Source organism: Entelurus aequoreus, linkage group LG07 (genome assembly GCF_033978785.1).
Source record: "Entelurus aequoreus isolate RoL-2023_Sb linkage group LG07, RoL_Eaeq_v1.1, whole genome shotgun sequence".
NCBI lineage: Eukaryota > Metazoa > Chordata > Actinopteri > Syngnathiformes > Syngnathidae > Entelurus > Entelurus aequoreus.
This window is the reverse complement of record NC_084737.1, coordinates 23,034,377-23,054,815: the sequence shown is the minus strand read 5'-3', so window position 1 is coordinate 23,054,815 and position 20,439 is coordinate 23,034,377. Positions and strand designations below refer to the sequence as shown.

General features: G+C 40.0%; 2 protein-coding genes across 4 annotated transcripts in view; one reads left to right on the top strand and one right to left on the bottom strand.

Moving 5' to 3' along the window:
- The window catches only part of srpk1a (SRSF protein kinase 1a), a 33,478-nt gene extending 13,520 nt beyond the window's left edge, over positions 1-19,958 (bottom strand). Inside the window, exons 1-5 of one of the 3 annotated variants that reach the window (XM_062052925.1) lie at positions 19,841-19,958; positions 19,034-19,088; positions 1,529-1,668; positions 1,287-1,395; positions 53-140 (exon numbers count right to left, since the gene is read on the bottom strand). In XM_062052925.1, the coding sequence (XP_061908909.1) occupies positions 53-140; positions 1,287-1,395; positions 1,529-1,668; positions 19,034-19,088; positions 19,841-19,853 (405 nt within the window). In that variant the 5' untranslated portion in view covers positions 19,854-19,958. The remainder of the gene's footprint in view (positions 1-52; positions 141-1,286; positions 1,396-1,528; positions 1,669-19,033; positions 19,089-19,840) is intronic. The other 2 variants (XM_062052926.1, XM_062052927.1) reach the window with 2 other exon arrangements.
- LOC133653238 (uncharacterized) lies at positions 5,312-6,411 on the top strand. The gene has a single exon (XM_062052317.1). The coding sequence runs from the start codon at positions 5,314-5,316 to the stop codon at positions 6,409-6,411; it is 1,098 nt and encodes a 365-aa protein (XP_061908301.1). The 5' UTR covers positions 5,312-5,313.
- Positions 19,959-20,439: the final 481 nt, after the last annotated feature.

Here is a 20,439-nt window from a genome sequence, read left to right as displayed (position 1 = left end):
ACATTCCACATGAGGCAAACACACTCAACAAACCTCAACTTTGTTTACTTACAGACTTGAGAAGCTTGATCTCATCCACAGCAGTTTCTGTATAGTGCTCTGCACTCTTTACCACTTTCATTGCCACAAACCTCTTCATCCTGCAAGTACAGGGCAAATACGCACAAACTGTAAGATTTAACATTGCTCTACTGTGATTAATTGCATCTTATTTAAAGGGGAACAGCACTTTTTATTTTTATTTTGCCCATCCTACACAATCTTTATGTGAGACAAAAACACATGTCTTTCCCTTTACTGTGTATTCTAGATCGTAAAAAACTGCTCTGCAGGCAATGGGAATACTATCTGTTCTGCCAATAAAGCGCTCTAAAAAACATCCAAAAACATCCATCACCGTTTTATATACAGTACATTTTGTAACTATGTATGTAATGTCGTAACAGACACATTCATTATAACATGTAATATTTACAGTATTTTGTTCACTTTAAGCATTAAACTCCTTTCCTGGGCATGTTAATTTCAGAGAAAACAACAGCGTTTGATGCTAAGCGCTAAACATTTCAAAAAAGAAAACAAAACAGTTACTTGCAATGTTTGCGCTCACTGAAATGCCGACTGATGGGACGTTATTTCTTTCTAGAGCTACTAAATTGAGAATAATCCTCATTTCTCAGATATAAAATGTTTTCTAGCGATGTTCTGCTGCGTTGTTGAGACATATACAGTCAACTGTCAAGTTGGTAGCATGTGGATTTTCAATGTTGACCAACCGCCCGGCTTGATGCCTCAACCTCCTATTGAACAGTTGCGATCCCTAATTTATAACCTAAAATTACCTTTTTCAAACTCCAAGCCAATACAGCAGCAGCAGCTCAAGCTTCTTCTTGGTTTTATGGCGGTTCGCAACCAACGTTAGTGGCAGCTCAAGCTAGCTAGTAGCTAGCTACTTGTGGTGGTCTGAGGAGCACTGAGCATAGTGATGTGTCACGATGCTAGAAAATTAGTTTGGTGGTGTCATCTCTTACAATAATAGTTTGACAAATATGCAGGTCAGAGCACATAAATGGGGTGTTATTGGTAGTTGTTAGATGTTTTAAAGCGATTTATTGCCGGAATATTTTAATCCCATTATTTGCATTGTTAGCCACCTCGTACTAGCAGTTTTTCAAGATTTTGAATTCATACAAAAGGGAAAGACATGTGTTTTTGTCTCGCATGGGGATTGTGAACGATGTACAAAATAAAAAAATTAAAATCACTGCAAAAATAAAGTTTCGTACTGGATGTCCCACGAAAGCCACACAGTGGAGAAGTGGCCCCAGCCCAGTTTCCGGATGACATGATATTTTCCATTGTAAAGGTCACCTACTTTTACATGATGGTAGCCCCCTTGAAGAAAAAAACAATAAACAAATATTAGTAGTTCAATGAAGCCAAAATCATGGTGTCCAATCTATAAAATGTACAGACACTTCATAACAGAAAAATCATTAGTGGTCTAAATAAAGAAGACAGGACTCACCTTTGCAGTAGTCATTAGGATCCTCCTGCTCTTCATCATCAGAGCCAAGGATCTCCTCAGGTTCCTCAGGTTCCTGAGGCGATGCTTCTTGTTGGGGTAGATGACGACTTCTGGGATTTACAGGCTGCCTGTAAGACAAACTCACCAACATTTAGACATTGTATTTGACTTTGTATCTCCTTCTCAAGTGCAGGTGTCTTCTTTAAGCAAACACCTGCTCTCAAAAGTCAATTTATATTTAATAAAAGTTAATCTTCTGTTACTGCCATTCAATACAATAAACCACACACAAATGTAACCTGCTTCAATGTATGAATTGTTTCAGCAATAACATCAGCAATGTGATGTTATTGCTGGGTTGCAAATAACATCACATCCGTTTTACTTTTTCGCGGCTTAATTCACACGATGGTCAACCAGCTTGAGTGTAGCATTAAAACAAGTAAGAGTGAGTGTAGAGTTAGGGCAGAAAATGCTGTATTGCTGTTCTGTTTTGGGGTCTTCCAGTCGTTCAAATAGATAAATAGGAAAGTCATTTCATAGAGTTCCAACAAAAGTTGTTGTGTTGTCCTAAAGTCAATTGTTAATATTCTTTACATAATTACTTGATAATAATTTTGTATTATTGACTGCAAGACTTTAATTTGGAGCTAAAGTTGTTTATATTTATTGTATATGCTATAATCGGTAAACAGCAGTTAGATGATGTCACTTCTGCTAAATTACTTCCGGTTGGTCGACTTCGTTCGAAAGCAAGTCATACATGTTGCGGTCTTCTGTGGTTCTTTCTGTTGCCATCCTACACAAAGCGGCGAAGAAGCAATGCCATAAGTTGTCTTTAATAAGTGAACAACATGTCAGACACGTTAAAAAGTGTAATAGTGCCGATATGTTAAATATAATTGTCGAACTAGATACAATGAGTTCAAGTCATTCAGACAGACGGGAGTCTCCCTCTGCTGGACATTTTGGGACATTACCGTTACATTTTCGTATGTCATTGTTGACAAATATGTATAGAGACAATAAGTGTGTTTGTGTCTCTTTGTTCTTTTTAGTTTTTCACCATCTTGTCTATGAAGAATTGTCAAAAGTAAATGGTCAAGCTTACAACGACGTTCTCTTCATTGACTCCGGTTTGGCTTGGTGTTGAGTGGCGTTTCTACACGTCTCACGAGAACACTAAAGTGAAAAAGGCACGTTCCGGCTGCCCTACGGTATCAACATGGCGACAAGTCACAGTGGAAGCAGCAAAACGTCAGTATCCACAGCAAGCGCAGCTCTTGTTAGAGCTAAAGCAGAAGCCGCCAAAGTGCGAGCGTCGTACGCAAGCCGAGAAGCTAAGCTAAAAATGGAGAAGGCCTCCAGAGACGCTCATAATCATTTAGAAACAACGAGAATAAGCACAGAATTAGAAGTGCTTACACTACAACGAGAAGCAGATGCAGCTGAGGCGGAAGCTCAAGTATGGGAGGAGGCTACGGCAGCACAATCCACAGGTGATGACAGGAAAACTGAATCTGAAAAGGCAAAAATTGAACGCACCAGTGAATACGTTCAATCACAGCTCGACCTTCAACAGCAGTTGGCATCTCCAGCTGGCTTGTGTCCAGCAATAAATAAGCAACCGTGTCCGTTAACACAATCTACCATCAACACCTGGCATCTGGATGAAAATACTCCATATATGCAACCCAGTCCTAATAAAACAAACTTTAAGAGCGATAAAGAATCCCACTTATCTACACTAAACTTAAATAATCAATCAATGCAATCAATGTTTATTTATATAGCCCTAAATCACAAGTGTCTCAAAGGGCTGTACAAGCCACAACGACATCCTCTGTACAGAGCCCACATACGGGCAAGGAAAAACTCACCCCAGTGGGACGTCGGTGAATGACTATGAGAAACCTTGGAGAGGACCGCATATGTGGGTAACCCCCCCCCCCCCCCCCCTCTAGGGGAATAAGCCAGTTAAAGCTACAACAAACTTTGAAGAAAAAAGACAACCTGGCTCAAACATACATGCCCGACAGGTTCCACAAGCCAGCATGTCGTCTTCAGTTGAACCGTTGGCCCACTACTTGGCAACACGAGATCTCATCACCTCAGGACTGTACTACTTCGCCGATAAACCAGAAGATTATCGCGAGTGGGAGTCGTCATTCACTACAGCGGTCAGCAGTGCTCACCTCACAACAACCCAAGAACTAGACCTCATGACAAAGTGGCTTGGTAAGGAGTCTGGAGAACATGTGAGACGCATCCGCTCAATGTATGTAAACCATCCAGAACTGGCTCTACACAAAGCATGGGAGAGACTGCGTGACTGTTATGCTGCTCCTGAAATCATTGAAAAATCACTATTTGATCGGCTGGACAATTTCCCCAAAATTTCTAATAAAGACAACGCTAAGCTACGTGAACTGGGAGATTTGCTCATGGAAATTCAAGGTTTCAAGGAGGACGGCTATGTCACCGGCTTGTCCTATCTGGATACGTCACGAGGAATTAGGCCGATTGTGGACAAGCTTCCTTATAGCCTTCAGGAAAAATGGACGTCTTCTGGGTTTTTGTACAAAGAACATAATAACGGTTGCTTCCCTCCCTTCCACTACTTCTCTGTTTTTGTGTGCTCCGAGGCAAAGAAACGAAACGACCCCAGTTTCACCCACCAGTACAATACAACTGCTAACCCTGACAAACACATTGTAAAAAGTTTTAACTCCAACAGACCCATCACAGTGCACAAAACAGACATTTTAACAACCAATAGTGACCCCAATGAATGTTGTCCTCTACACAACAAACCACACCCCCTTAAGAGATGCAGGACATTCCGAAACAAATCCCTGGATGATAGAAAGGCCTTTTTGAAGGAAAAAGGGATATGTTTTAAATGTTGTTCCTCAGTTTCACATCTCGCCAAACACTGCCAGTCTTCTGAGAGGTGTTATGAATGTGGAAGCACTCATCACGAGGCAGCAATGCATCCTGGTCCATCCCCTCAAATGGCCAAGGCTCCTCCACCTCTGAAAGAGAATGGCGGGGAGGAAGAAGAACAGTATAACATGCCTGATGTTAGCACAAGCCGTACAGATGTTTGCGGTCAAGGTCAGCGGGGGCGCTCATGCTCAAAAATATGCCTTACTAAAATGTACCATAAAGACTTCAAGGACAAGGCCATCAAAGCCTACGTAATTCTGGATGACCAAAGTAATCGATCATTGGCAAGACCAGAATTGTTTAAAATGTTCAATGTGGACAGCAAACCAATCCCCTATCATCTCAGAACTTGTTCTGGCCTTGTAGAAGCACACGGCAGGGAGACTGAGGGTTTCCAGGTTGAGTCCCTAGATGGTAAAGTTCTCATCTCACTTCCAACACTCCTCGAGTGTCAAGAGATTCCAAATAATCGGAATGAGATCCCAACACCAACTGCAGTTTTGCATCAATCTCATCTCCATCACATTGCCAAACACATCCCTGAATTGGACCCAGATGCCCAAATACTCCTGCTCTTTGGAAGAGATGTAATTAGGGCACACAAGGTCAGACAGCAAGTAAATGGACCACACAACGCTCCTTTTGCCCAACGTCTGGATTTAGGCTGGGTGGTGATGGGAGAAGTGTGTTTAGGCAATACACACAAACCAACAATTAATTCAATGAATACAAACGTATGGGAAAATGGACGTCATTCCATCTTTCAACCCTGCACCAGCGTCATGTGTGTTAAGAAGCAACAAACCTTCAACTAGTCCTGCAAATCACAAGAAAGGATGCTGGGATCAACAGTTTTCAACCAAACTGAACATGACAACAAACCCGCTCCATCAATGGATGACCTCCTCTTTCTAAAGATCATGGACATTCACACCTACAGAGATGGATCCAACAATTGTGTTGCTCCACCTCCTCCAACTTTGGCTCAGAGGATGGGCTTGGTGGCCCCGCCTGCGGGCAGTCCGAGTGAGGATCAGTGGACGCGGGTGAAGACCAGGTCACTCCAGCAGCGGGAGTCCGAGCAGCCTTGTTCAATATGCAGAGAGGCTTTCTGCCTTCAGCCTCAGGTGCTGCTGTCCTGCTCCCACGTCTTCCACAAAGCATGTCTGCAGGCCTTCGAGAGGTTCTCTGGGAGAAAGTGCTGCCCGATGTGCAGGAGGGAGCAGTACGAAACGAGTGTGATCCACGATGCTTCGCGCCTCTTTCGCAACCAGTGTGCCACCAGAATCCAGGCTTTCTGGCGAGGCTACATTGTACGGAAGTGGTGCAGGAATATTCGGAGAAACGTCTGCCCAAAAGACAAGCGCCTGCGCCGTAAATTCTATGAAGCAATGGATTGTAAAGTAAGCACCTCAGTGGCCCTTCAGGATCACATCAGAAGGAACCTTCTAGAGCCAGAGTTCTTGCTTTCTGACCCCCTGCTGAAGTACAGAAGCAAAACACCTTTAAGGCAGAGAGGGAAGCAAAAGGATGTGCAGAGACCAGAACTTCCAGAGGAGCGAGAATATGTACTTGGTCCTCCTCCACCTCCACCTGGAGAATTCACAGAGAAGGACCTTTACACCAAACAATGGAAGCAAGTGCAAGCATTTGCAAACCAGTTTTGGAGCCGATGGAGAAGGGAGTATCTTCCTTCTTTGCAAAAGAGACAGAAATGGAATATGTCACGGCGAAATCTTCAAGAAGGAGATCTAGTTCTCCTCAAGGACAAGCAAGCTGCTCGTAACTACTGGCCTATGGCCATGGTCACCGCCACGTTCCCCGGGATCGACAATTTGGTCAGGAAGGTCGAAGTGAAGACTACAGACCAAGGAACCCCAAAAACATTTCTGAGACCAGTAACAGAAGTTGTTTTACTCCTGCCCAAAGATTAGAGTTGTTTGGTGATCTTAGTGGCCTCACATATGCCAGGCGGGGAGTGTGTTGTCCTAAAGTCAATTGTTAATATTCTTTACATAATTACTTGATAATAATTTTGTATTATTGACTGCAAGACTTTAATTTGGAGCTAAAGTTGTTTATATTTATTGTATATGCCATAATCGGTAAACAGCAGTTAGATGATGTCACTTCCGCTAAATTACTTCCGGTTGGTCGACTTCGTTCGAAAGCAAGTCATACATGTTGCGGCGGTCTTCTGTGGTTCTTTCTGTTGCCATCCTACACAAAGCGGCGAAGAAGCAATGCCGTAAGTTGTCTTTAATAAGTGAACAACATGTCAGACACGTTAAAAAGTGTAATAGTGCCGATATGTTAAATATAATTGTCGAACTAGATACAATGTGTTCAAGTCATTCAGACAGACGGGAGTCTCCCTCTGCTGGACATTTTGGGACATTACCGTTACATTTTCATATGTCATTGTTGACAAATATGTATAGAGACAATAAGTGTGTTTGTGTCTCTTTGTTCTTTTTAGTTTTTCACCATCTTGTCTATGAAGAATTGTCAAAAGTAAATGGTCAAGCTTACAACGACGTTCTCTTCATTGACTCCGGTTTGGCTTGGTGTTGAATGGCGTTTCTACACGTCTCACGAGAACACTAAAGTTGTACATAAACCTAAAATGGTCAGGTAAAAACGAAAGTGGGTCAAAGGAAATAGATCTTAAAAATATCACTTTCATCATCTTGTGGAATAGTTAGTTTTGCATAATAGGGCCCCTTTAAAGATAATCATTGGATTTGCTCAGTAGCTCAAATTGCATTTGAGTGCCGAGTGAATTTCTGCTTGAAGTCTGTCCATAAAGCTTGAGATGTAAATTGTATGGTGTTTATTTAGGGATTATAATCGCCCCAAAGCAAGTATGCACATATAGATACTTGCGTCTGTATCTTCTATTTCAAAAAGATATGTCACAATTTACAGATGCTGATTGCCGGAACGTTTCAATAAAAAAATTAAACATTGTATACCACAGATGTCAAACATGCGGAACAGGTTCAATACGGCCCGCGAGATGAGCTAGCTAAGTGTAAAATTGAGCTGCATTTTTAAATTAAATACATTTATGTTCTAAATGGTCACTAGGTGTCACAATAGCAATTCTGTTAGGCAAGCAAATAGTTTATATCAGGGCGAGAAAGTATACCTAAAAGAGGTACACGTAAAGCGGGGCTGTGACTGCTGCCCCTCGGCCTAACGTAAAACAAACAGGAGTAAAATAAACAATTGGTAACCCCACTTAAAATGCTGCATGACACACTGCACATTGATATATTTCTGTGAAAATGATTGTATCCTGTGCAAATTTAACTTAAGTGAACAGTGTGTGGTTTACTGCAATTCTGTCAGTCTTTTAACATTTTAATTTTTGGTTGGTTGAAATTGTTTACACATTGCACAACTTTTATTTTTCTATCAATACAAAGTGATGGCTAGAAGGCAGGGACAAACTCAACCGTCTTGAATAGTTTCTACCCCAGTTTGTAAGGTTTGTTAAGTTAGCACATAATTAATATGTGGATATTAAAAATACGGTAGTTGATACATAGAATACTAGTTTTATTTATGCTTTATTTTGTTTTTTGTTCATTCCAAGATGGGCTGTGACTTAAAGTTTAATTGTTTTGTAGATACACTGAGATTAAGTCTAATTCATTGTGTTACTCAGGGTGTTTTTGAAACTGCACCATTTTTTCCCTCAGAATTTTCAACTAACATGAAGTGTTTTGTCAAGAGGATTATTTGTGATATGTACATTTTCACAATCTGCTTGTTCTATTTTGGGCCAAAGTAAAACAAAGAAAACAATCTGAAGTTGTCGTAGTTGCATTTTTTTAAGTTATTATTAGAGATGTCCGATAATATCGGTCTGCCGATATTATCGGCCGATAAATGCGTTAAAATGTAATATCGGAAATTATCGGTATCGTTTTTTTTTATTATCAGTATCGTTTTTTGGATGTTTTTTTATTAAATCCACATAAAAAACACAAGATGCACTTACAATTAGTGCACCAACCCAAAAAACCTCCCTCCCCCATTTACACTCATTCACACTCATTCACACAAAAGGGTTGTTTCTTTCTGTTATTAATATTCTGGTTCCTACATTATATATCAATATATATCAATACAGTCTGCAAGGGATACAGTCCGTAAGCACACATGATTGTGCGTGCTGCTGGTCCACTAATAATACTAACCTTTAACAGTTAATTTTACAAATTTTCATTAATTACTAGTTTCTATGTAACTGTTTTTATATTGTTTTACTTTCTTTTTTATTCAAGAAAATGTTTTTAATTTATTTATCTTATTTTATTTGATTCATTCTTTTAAAAAGTACCTTATCTTCACCATACCTGGTTGTCCGAATTAGGCATAATAATGTGTTAATTCCACGACTGTATATATCGGTTGATATCGGTATCGGTTGATATCGGTATCGGTAATTAAAGAGTTGGACAATATCGGCATATCGGATATCGGCAAAAAGCCATTATCGGACATCCCTAGTTATTATGCCATGATTTTACCCGTCCGGCCCACGTGGGAATAGATATACCTCCATGTGGACCCTGAACTAAAATTAGTTTGACACCCCTGTTGTAGACTGTGTTGGCCCTGCAATGAGGTGGAAACTTGTCCAGGGTGTACCCCTCCTTCCGCCCGAGTGCACCTGGGATTGGCTCCAGCACCTCGGCAACCCCGAGAGGGACAAGCGGTAGAAAATGGATGGATGAATGGACTCATAAACTAACAGAAACCAAACGTTGTCATTCTAAAAAAATATATAAAACTGCTATAATTAACCTGAAAGCCATACAGCCTGGTGTTACTTTCTCCAGGAAGGAGATTAGCTGCTCATCACTGTGGGAGGCTGAAGTCCAGTTCACATTTAAATTGTTGCTCAGCTGCTCTGCTCTACCTCAATGACAAGCCACTGATTCCCAAATACTACACCACTTATTTTTTCATCTCTGAAATTTTAGCACACGACTATAAAAATAACAAATGTTATATGTACTCCTTTAGATAAATAGTGCTTCAAAAAAAGGCTTTGTCTACCTTACAATATTTGCCAAATATTGTCATAAGGCAAGAAATATATGCAGTAGACACTTTAGTTAGTTATTAAAAGGTCAAACTGAGCCATAACTTATCGGGAACAGACAGAACTACAGACCAATATTGTCGCTTATTAGTGAAAACTGAAAATTTAAAGCGTCTAGTTGTTTTCTATGCACCCTAATGAAAATAATTTGCACAATGTTGCTCTAATATTGTAGTTATATTGTCGATTTCTGAACATCATTGTGATTAATGCACACCACAGGGTTAAAAGCAATACATGCTGTTTTCAATAAAACACAATGCGTTGGTGGGATGATGTGGGCTTTTTCATTCTCTTGTTTTAAATATAGCCCAGGCTGTTACATAAGTACTCCAAAGAATGCTATTGATTGCATGATTAAGTAGAACCTTACAGAAACCAAAGCAATCGGTATTGATTGACATTTTCATCTCTATGTGCATGCAATGCTTTGTTATTATGGCAGCATTCACACTGCACAACAAATCTGATTTTTTTGCCCTCAAATGACACAGATCGGATATTTTTCACCAGTCCAAAGGCTCCAAAGTAGGGCTGGGCGATATATCGATATACCGTATTTTCCGGACTATAAGTCGCAGTTTTTTTCAGAGTTTGGCCGGGGGTGCGACTTATACTCAGGAGCGACTTATGTGTGAAATTATTAACACATTACCGTAAAATATCAAATAATAGCTCATTCACGTAAGAGACTATACATATAAGATTTCATGGGATTTAGCGATTAGGAGTGACAGATTGTTTGGTAAACGTATAGCATGTTCTATATGTTATAGTTATTTGAATGACTCTTACCATAATATGTTACGTTAACATACCAGGCACGTTCTCAGTTGATTATTTATGCGTCATATAACGTAAACTTATTCAGCCTGTTGTTCACTATTCTTTATTTATTTTAAATTGCCTTTGAAATGTCTATTCTTGGTGTTGGGTTTTATCAAATACATTTCCCCAAAAAATGCGACTTATACTCCGAAAAATACGGTACTCAATATATCGCGGGTTTGTCTCTGTGCGATATAGAAAATGACTACATCGTGATATTCGAGTATACGTTCTCACGCAGTTGCTTTTAGCTGCGGGCATTACACTGCAGGCGTTTCTCACTCTTTCTTGTCTGTCCTTCTCACAGAGAGATAAAACAAGCGCACCTTCTTACATACGTCACATACTTTCGCGCATGCAACGTCATACGCCCTCGCGGAGCAGAGAGATAGCAGCATGGGTAAAGTTAGCTGTGATGCTAGCGGAGAGGTGCGAGTGGTAATACGAGAGAGAGAAGGTGCGAATCTGGCAACAAATAAAGGAATAATTAATTCCAAGAAAAACAGCACCGGGACCATCGTCTGGTGGTGGTTCGGCTTCAAGCCCGAAGATGTCGAACACACAACCGTAATATGTCAAGTATGCGGCAAAAGCGTTGCTTCAAAAAGCAGCAGCTCTACTAATGTGTAGCATCATTTGAAAAGTCACCCGCTAGAAAATGAAGAGTGCTTGAAACTCTGCATGTCAACATCTCCGCCGGTGCCACACCAACAAAATGCCCAAGATCGACCATTTTCCAGATCAACACGCATCAAAATAGTCTCCAACAGAAGGAGATAATGCCGCAATAAGCTACCACATAGCGAAGGACATACACTATTTGATTTCCTATTATGCAGCTAATTTTTATTTGACAGTTTTTGGAATATCTTGTGTGACATCATGCACAAAAGTGCACTTTATTTGTTTGAAACTATTGTAGTGGCGTTCTGTACAAAAAGTGCACTTTAATTTAGTGTTGTTTTCATATGTCATCTTAGTGACATCATGCACAAATAGCTTGTTTTAAAATGTCTCTGACAATCTTGCACTTTCTGTTTTGTAAATGACATGAATGTTTGTGCCACTGCTTAATAACTGTTTAATAAATACAGTTTTGGTAAATTGACTTAGTTGTGATTTCCCTCTCTTCATGAAAGTTTAAAATGATAGATAGATAGATAGATAGATAGATAGATAGATAGATAGATAGATAGATAGATAGATAGATAGATAGATAGATAGATAGATAGATAGATAGATAGATAGATAGATAGATAGATAGATAGATAGATAGATAGATAGATAGATAGATAGATAGATAGATAGATAGATAGATAGATAGATAGATAGATAGATAGATAGTACTTTAGCATATATTAATGCAATATGAACAAAAATGTTTTAATGTAGACACATACATACCATGAATTGATTTACGTGGACACCGACTTAAACAAGTTGAAAAACTTATTCGGGTGTTACCATTTAGTGGTCAATTGTACGGAATATGTACTGAACTGTGCAATCTACTAATAAAAGTTTCAATCAATTCAATCAATCAAAACAATTATCATACTGGTGTGATTATATGCATCAAGTGTTAATTCAAGGCTAAAGCAAAATATCGAGATATATAGTGTATCGTGACGTTGCCCAAAAATATGGAGATATTAATAAAAGGCCATATTGCCCAGTCCTACTCCAAAGTGCTTCAAATCTGATCTTCTCACATCAGAATCGGACCACATCAGGAAGTAGTCCGAATACGATTGGAATCTGATGTTTTTAAATGTGACTGCAGTTTAAACGGAAATGCGGCCTGATTGCGACTTTTAGCTACGTCATTTGTGCGCGCAGTAAAAGACACGGCCCGCCAGCGCATTGGATACGTCCTCACAACATCTGGCCAAATTTTCAGTGCATCTCTAATCAATGGTACACAAATAATAGGCTCTTTGTAATATATGAAGATATATATAGATAGATAAATATCTATATATCTGGATGGATGGATAGATAAACACATATATACATACAGTACATAAGGCTGCATGATTACCGGTAATTGATGATGTAATCACGATTAATTACACGATTATTCATTAATTAGAAAACGTGAGTATTTATTATACCACCAAAACTCAAATGCAAATATAGTTTCAAAAAACCTGGATATAGATTAGTAACAAATAAACCACAACAAGTAAAATAATAATAGCAAAGGCCTGGGAGATAGATCCATTTTATCTATATATTCAAGCTTTTTGTTGCAGACGATTTAAAAATTTAAATATCGATTTTTCTCTCCTCTTGCGCATGCTTTTTGACCCTCAAGAGCATCCGTAGCTTGCGCCGTCACCTTACTTCCTTAGCGGCACACATAGCAAAACATGGTAACGCTAACGAGAGCGAGATGTTTGTTCTCAAGAAAAGAAAAGTGTTGTGAACACTTAGGTTCATTATTTCTACTGTTCATATTTTGACATTGAATAGTTGAATCATTTTGAAAAAAACAACAAGATCATAGTCGCACAATTAAGTCAAGTCACTTACTTGGCGCTGACCACAGAACCGTACATGTGTGACAGTCCATTACATCGTCGACTGGAAATTAAAAAGTGCCTCACTTCAAATGTATTTTTTATCTGAGTTTAATACATTTTGTATTATTTGCACAGCTATGTTATGTATTTTATTTTTCTGTGCTGTTAATACCCATCTTGACTAACTGTGTTAATAAAAGTACCACTGACTGTTTATATACAGTTGTCATTCAGTTCAAGATCAGTGAATTTCGCTCAAAAATGAATATCTTTATATAAATATGTTCACCGGAAAATATATTAAGATATATATCGAACACCGAGTTTATGTAAAAATATATAGAGATATACTTTTTCATCCATATCGCCCAGCCTTATTGCTTCCCAAGGTAAGCTCTTAATTTAATTATTTGAAAATTATTTCATAAAAAGTATCATTTATATCTGTTCTAAAAAGGACAACATTATACAAATTAGAATTTTGCCAAGAGTAAGATGCAGTGTATGCAGTGTCCTTTCAAACTACTAGTTTTTGATTAAATAAAAGAAAAACTTGTTTTTAATTATCTCTGTCATTTGTATTCAAAATGTATTTTAAAAAATCGAAAAAAAACTGAAAAAAAATTGTAAATCAAATTTTTGGTGAAAGAAATCAAAGATTTTATTTTTAGGCCATATCGCCTAGGCCTAGCAATAACAATAACTATGTGACTTTGTCCGTGGTTACGTCAACGCGCAAATCGAATATGCTTTTTTTTTTTTTTAGTTTAGTGATTATTGATCAGGCATACTAGCACTGTGTCAAATAAAAAGTAGCAACCGTGGTGACATTCCAAACTTCTAGTAGACATGCTCTTTTTTTCACTCATTCGCTTCTCATCGGTTTCACCATTACAAGCTCCTGAAATTGCATGCATGTTGCATGGCCCATTAATCGTTTTTTGTCTATTATTATGTTTCTATAATCGTGAGACGCAGTGGTGTGCCGTCAGGGCCAGCAAGGCCTTCTCTGCTGGCCTAACATAACCAGAAATCATGATCATAATTAAAGATAAAATTATTTTTTTAATTTACTTTCCCTAAATAGCTAAAAGTATTCATATTCTCTTCATGTCATATCATGCTCCTTCCAGCACTGTTGTTTTTAGTTTATAGAGTTTTTATCTAATCAGAATTCAGCTAGCTTATGTTGCCATGCTGTACCAAATCTGCCAGAAGCCTTCAAATTCAGCAATGCGGGCGTCCGTGCACGGTAAGTGAACGGGGACATACAGTGATAGACAGTTGCAATAGCCAATCAGATCACGCGTTGTTGTCAGTAAGGCCTTCTAGATGGCCTAAGGCAGATAAGGGGACATACAGCGATAAGACAGTTGCAATAGCCAATCAGATCATGCGTTGTTGTCAGTAAGGCCTTCTAGATGGCCTAAGGCAGCTATATAATGATGTTATGAGCCAGGTAACATAAGAACTCCATTACCCAGCATGCCACAGTAGTGAAGAGCATGCACAGTAGCCCCGTTTAGGTTGTTTAATGGAGAAATGCCGGCAGCAGGATGTTTTTGATGAGCACGCTATGGAGTAAACTTTAAGAACTCAGCCAACACGCCTGGTCTGCATCTTTTATGATTAGACAACACAACACATATATTTGCAAGGCCATTTTCAGGAAGGATATTTAAAGAGATACTACATCTTGTGAGACCATGTCGGCCAACCCCGGAAATTGAGCTCTGCTGTCGAGGAAATGAGAGTTCAGATATGTTATTTCTTTAATTTTCACGTTTTAAAATGTTTTAATTGCTGATGCGGGTTTATTGATTTTTAAATGCCCCAGAAAATAACCCGTTTTGTACAATGCCCAGTAGTGCATAAATGTGTTTCTGTACAGTATTTCTCCAGCAATGGTCATGTGGTGACATAAATGATGGTATTTTGAGAGGTAATCATTGAAGTCGGACATCGCTCAAGGTCTAAGTGGGAAACGCGCGGCCTGCCACTGGTGAGACGCCATAACCAAAATTAAAATTGTCCAGGCCTATATGTAATTTGATTCAAAAGAAATAGTGATTGTTAAAAGACTGGAAATGTCATGTCTGGCCGACATTGATTGCAAGGCTTCAGTGAATTGGACCCAAGCAACTTTACAATTAGAAAGCAATCCATGTGTCACAAGACAAGGAATATCAAGCAAATATTAACCTGACTCTCGCCAGATCCTTGAAGTTCGCTGAGCTCCACACAAGGATCTGGGACTTCTCAATAGGAGATGTATTTCAGAAGGCGGAGTCTTGTAAAAAAAATGATTGTATGTGATTGGATAAATCACTTGTCCGTAATCTTGAATGACGTGCTACTTCAACCACTCACATGGAAATCAACCCGTGACGCTAATGAGAGCGACGCTGGGAAATCCAAAATAGAACAGCCGACATATTGGATAACGACAGAGCGAAAAGTTAGACAACTTTTACTGAAACAAAGCAGCAATGTCAGTAGACAATCGATGTCGCAAAACAGTTGCAATAGCAGAATCAATGTCAGCACACGACTCCTCGCTGTGTTCCGCCATTGTTGTTTGAATCAAACAGTCGCTTCGGCGCTACGTCACAGCTATGAAATCCCGGCCGGTGATCCTGATTGGTTCATTATTTTTTTGCTATCTTGAAGGAGTTTGCAATGCCCTCGAGCCCAGATCCTTGTGTGGAGCTCAGCGAACTACAAGGATCTGGCGAGAGTCAGCTTAAACAAATATGCAGTAAGCCATACTTGCCAACCCTCCCGATTTTCCCGGGAGACTCCCGAATTTCAGTGCCCCTCCCGAAAATCTCCCGGGGCAACCATTCTACCGAATTTCTCCCGATTTCCACCTGGACAACAATATTGTGGGTGTGCCTTAAAGGCACTGCCTTTAGCGTTCTCTCTCACCTGAAAAGGAGAATATTATATATTTCTCCATTATCCATAGGTTTATCTATAACCCATAAAGTAGACAGGCACGGAGCTATTTCTCAGTGTGTGTTTATTCCAGCCGGCACGTTAATACACTGACACACAACATCCGGATTCCCATCATGCATTGCTTCAAAACTACGGCAAGTAGTAATGTCCAAAAACATAACAGAGACGAAGCAGAAGAACGAAGAAGAGACATGGCGACGACGAGTAAGAAGAAGTACGCTTGCAAGTTCCAAAATGATCGGAAAAAATAATTTCCATTCATCCAGGACAGCTCGAAGGGCCTTCCCCTTCGAGCTGTCCTGGATGAACTGAAATGATGCCGCCTGCAAATTCTCCATTGAACACGGTGGCCGAACGGATATACTCATTCATGAACTGATTATTTATATATATATATATATACCGTATTTTTCGGACTATAAGTCGCTCCGGAGTACAAGTTGCACCGGCCGAAAATGCAAAATAAAGAAGGAAAAAAACATATATGAGTCGCACTGAAGTATAAGTCGCATTTTTTGGGGAAATTTATTTGATAAAACCCAACACCAAGAATAGACATTTGAAAGGCAATTTAAAATAAATAAAGAATAGTGGCGGGTGGCTGCAGGATAGGTCTCTGCTATTTGCAGATGATGTGGTCCTGATGGCTTCATCTGGCCAAGATCTTCAGCTCTCACTGGATCGGTTCGAAACCGAGTGTGAAGCGACTGGGATGGGAATCAGCACCTCCAAGTCCGAGTCCATGGTTCTCGCCCGGGAAAGGGTGGAGGAGTGCCATCTCCGGGTTGGGGAGGAGATCTTTCCCCAAGTGGAGGAGTTCAAGTACCTCGGAGTCTTGTTCACGAGTGAGGGAAGAGTGGATCGTGAGATCGACAGGCGGATCGGTGCGGCGTCTTCAGTAATGCGGACGCTGTATCAATCCGTTGTGGTGAAGAAAGAGCTGAGCCGGAAGGCAAAGCTCTCGATTTACCGGTCGATCTACGTTCCCATCCTCACCTATGGTCATGAACTTTGGATTATGACCGAAAGGACAAGATCACGGGTACAAGCGGCCGAAATGAGTTTCCTCCGCCGGGTGGCGGGGCTCTCCCTTAGAAATAGGGTGAGAAGCTTGGTCATCCGGGAGTAGCTCAAAGTAAAGCCGCTGCTCCTCCACATCGAGAAGAGCCAGATGAGGTGGTTCGGGCATCTGGTCAGGATGCCACCCGAACGCCTCCCTAGGGAGGTGTTTTGGGCACGTCCGACCGGTAGGTGGCCACGGGGAAGACCCAGGACACGTTGGTAAGACCATCTCTCCCGGCTGGCCTGGGAACGCCTCGGCATCCCCCGGGAGGAGCTGGTCGAAGTGGCTGGGGAGAGGGAAGTCTGGGTTTCCCTGCTTAGGCTGCTGCCCCCGCGACCCGACCTCGGATAAGCGGAAGAAGATGGATGGATGGATGGATGGATGGATGGATGGATAAAGAATAGTGAACAACAGGCTGAATAAGTGTACGTTATATGACGCATAAATAACCAACTGAGAACGTGCCTGGTATGTTAACGTAACATATTATGGTAAGAGTCATTCAAATAACTATAACATATAGACTTAGACTTAGACTTCCTTTTTATTGTCATTCAAATTTGAACTTTTCAGTACAGATAAGAACGAAATTTCGTTACATTAGCTCTGCAGGATAAAAAAGCAATAAGGTGCATATATAATTATATATAATTATATATATATATATATATATATATATATATATATATATATAATTATATATATATATATATATATATATATATATATATATATATATATATATATATATATAACATGCTATACGTTTACCAAACAATCTATCACTCCTAATCCCTAAATCCGATGAAATCTTATACGTCTAGGGACGGCGTGGCGAAGTTGGTAGAGTGGCTGTGCCAGCAATCGGAGTGTTGCTGGTTACTGGGGTTCAATTCCCACCTTCTACCTTCCTAGTCACGTCCGTTGTGTACTTGGGCAAGACACTTCACCCTTTGCCTCTGATGGCTGCTGGTTAGCGCCTTGCATGGCAGCTCCCGCCATCAGTGTGTGAATGTGTGTGTGAATGGGTAAATGTGGAAATACTGTCAAAGCGCTTTGAGTACCTTGAAGGTAGAAAAGCGCTATACAAGTATAACTCATTTAATTTGTCTAGTCCGGGGGTCGGCAACCCGCGGCTCTAGAGCCGCATGCGGCTCTTTAGCGCCGCCCTAGTGGCTCTCTGGAGATTTTTCAAAAATGTATGAAGAATGGAAAAAGATGAGGGGAAAAAAATATATATTTTTTTGTTTTAGTATGGTTTCTGTATGAGGACAAACATGACACAAACCTCCCTAATTGTTATAAATCACACTGTTTATATTAAACATGCTTCACTGGTTCGAGTATTTGGCGAGCGCCGTTTTGTCCTACTTATTTTGGCGGTCCTTGAACTCACCGTATAGTTTGTTTGCATGTATAACTTTCTCCGACTTTCTAGGACGTGTTTTATGCCACTTTTTCTGTCTCATTTCGTCCACCAAACTTTTAATGTTGTGCGTGAGTGCACAAAGGTGAGTTTTGTTGATGTTATTGACTTGTGTGGAGTGCTAATCAGACATATTTGGTCACTGCATGACTGCAAGCTAATCGATGCTAACATGCTATTTAGGCTAGGTATATGTACATATTGCATCATTATGCCTCATCTGTAGCTATATTTGAGCTCATTTAGTTTCCTTTAAGTCCTCTTAATTAAATGTATATCTCATGACACATGTAATATGGCTTTTAATTTTTTGCGGCTCCAGACAAATTTGTTTTTGTATTTTTGGTCCAATATGGCTCTTTCAACATTTTGGGTTGCCGACCCCTGGTCTAGTCTCTTACGTGAATGAGCTAAATAATATTATTTGATATTTTACTGTAATGTGTTAATAATTTCACACAGTCGCTCTTGAGTATAAGTCGCACCCCCGGCAAACTATGAAAAAAACTGCGACTTATAGTCCGAAAAATACGGTATATAAGAAATACTTGAAAATATATACCCCCCCCCCATCTCCCGAATTCGGAGGTCTCAAGGTTGGCAAGTATGCAGTAAGCAACAAATGATATCTCACTTTTTGCAGGGCTTCTTGGCTTTACCCCGTTTCTTCCTCGCCTGAAGAGCCAAAACTGTAAAAAGAAGAAAATCATTTTTATTCATATGAAAAGGGACAAGCGGTAGAAATGGATGGATGGATGATTTAGCGTGTACTGCGAGCTGATACACCCATCAAATGAGTCGATACAACTATTTCCAAGCAAAAATTATTCATGCAAAGGTGTTGTTTTATATTTGCATGTATACTCATTTAGAATCCATGATTTGGCGTGTACTGCGAGCTGATACACCCATCAAATTAGTCGATACAACTATTTCCAAGCAAAAATTCCTCATGCAAAGGTGTTATTTTATATTTGCATGTATACTCATTTAGAATCCAAACACATCTCATGATCTGTCAGACTTGTAGTCTTATCAACTTTATATTAGAATTGACGCTCTTATTAAATTCACATTACACCACTATAAACTCCCCGCCCAGGTGCCGAGGTCATTGACACCGTAACGGTTGCCATTAAGCCAGTACAAATAGTTGCTTCAATAATTGCACGTAGAATGAAATGAGGGCATGTTGATGTCAAATGCGGCGTGAATGCAAGAGAAAAAGCGAGACGCTAGCTAGCTAATCCTGACACGGCTAATGCTAGCTCGCCGCGGCTAACAGTGCGAAACATCCAGTCCTGTTCAATTAAATCATTTACATGCGTTTGTGTCCAAATAAACTTTTACTCTACACGCTGGAGCATCGAATACAATTGCATTACTTTCGTTGACGAGTGCTAACTACACAAAGTGCCGCGTTTCGGTGAGAAACGTTTACCTTTTTTCTCCATGTTGACTGGAGTCGTAGCTTAGCTGTTAGCTACACCGCCAGTGACTGAATCCTCCACGCATGCGCACTGGTTCGCCGGAGCGAGCGACTTCAGACGTATGCCAAAACCTTGCAATTTTACAACAATAACCATTCTTATTATTATTATTATTAGCCTTTATTTAACCAGGTAAAATCCCATCGAGATCAAAGATCTCTTTTCCAAGGGAGACCTGGCCAAGAGGGCAGCAGCAAGGTTACATTAAAAACAGTAAACAAATACAATAACCATTCTACATAACTTGTTCTAAGTGCTTTTATTTCTCAAGCTCAAATAGCCTTTCGTATTTCAGGTATGTGTTTATGTGGTTTCCGCATGAAGCATGGATGATAAGGATGTTAAAATAATTCAAACATAAGGTCAAGCATGTTCTGTCTATCTGTGTTGGCCCTGCGATGAGGAGGCGACTTGTCCAGGGTGTACCCCGCCTTCCGCCCGATTGTAACTGATAGGCTACAGCAACCCCGAAGGGAATAAGCAGTAGAAAATGGATGGATGGATGTTCTGTTGTTCACACATCTGACCCAATTTTTCCGATATTTAAACA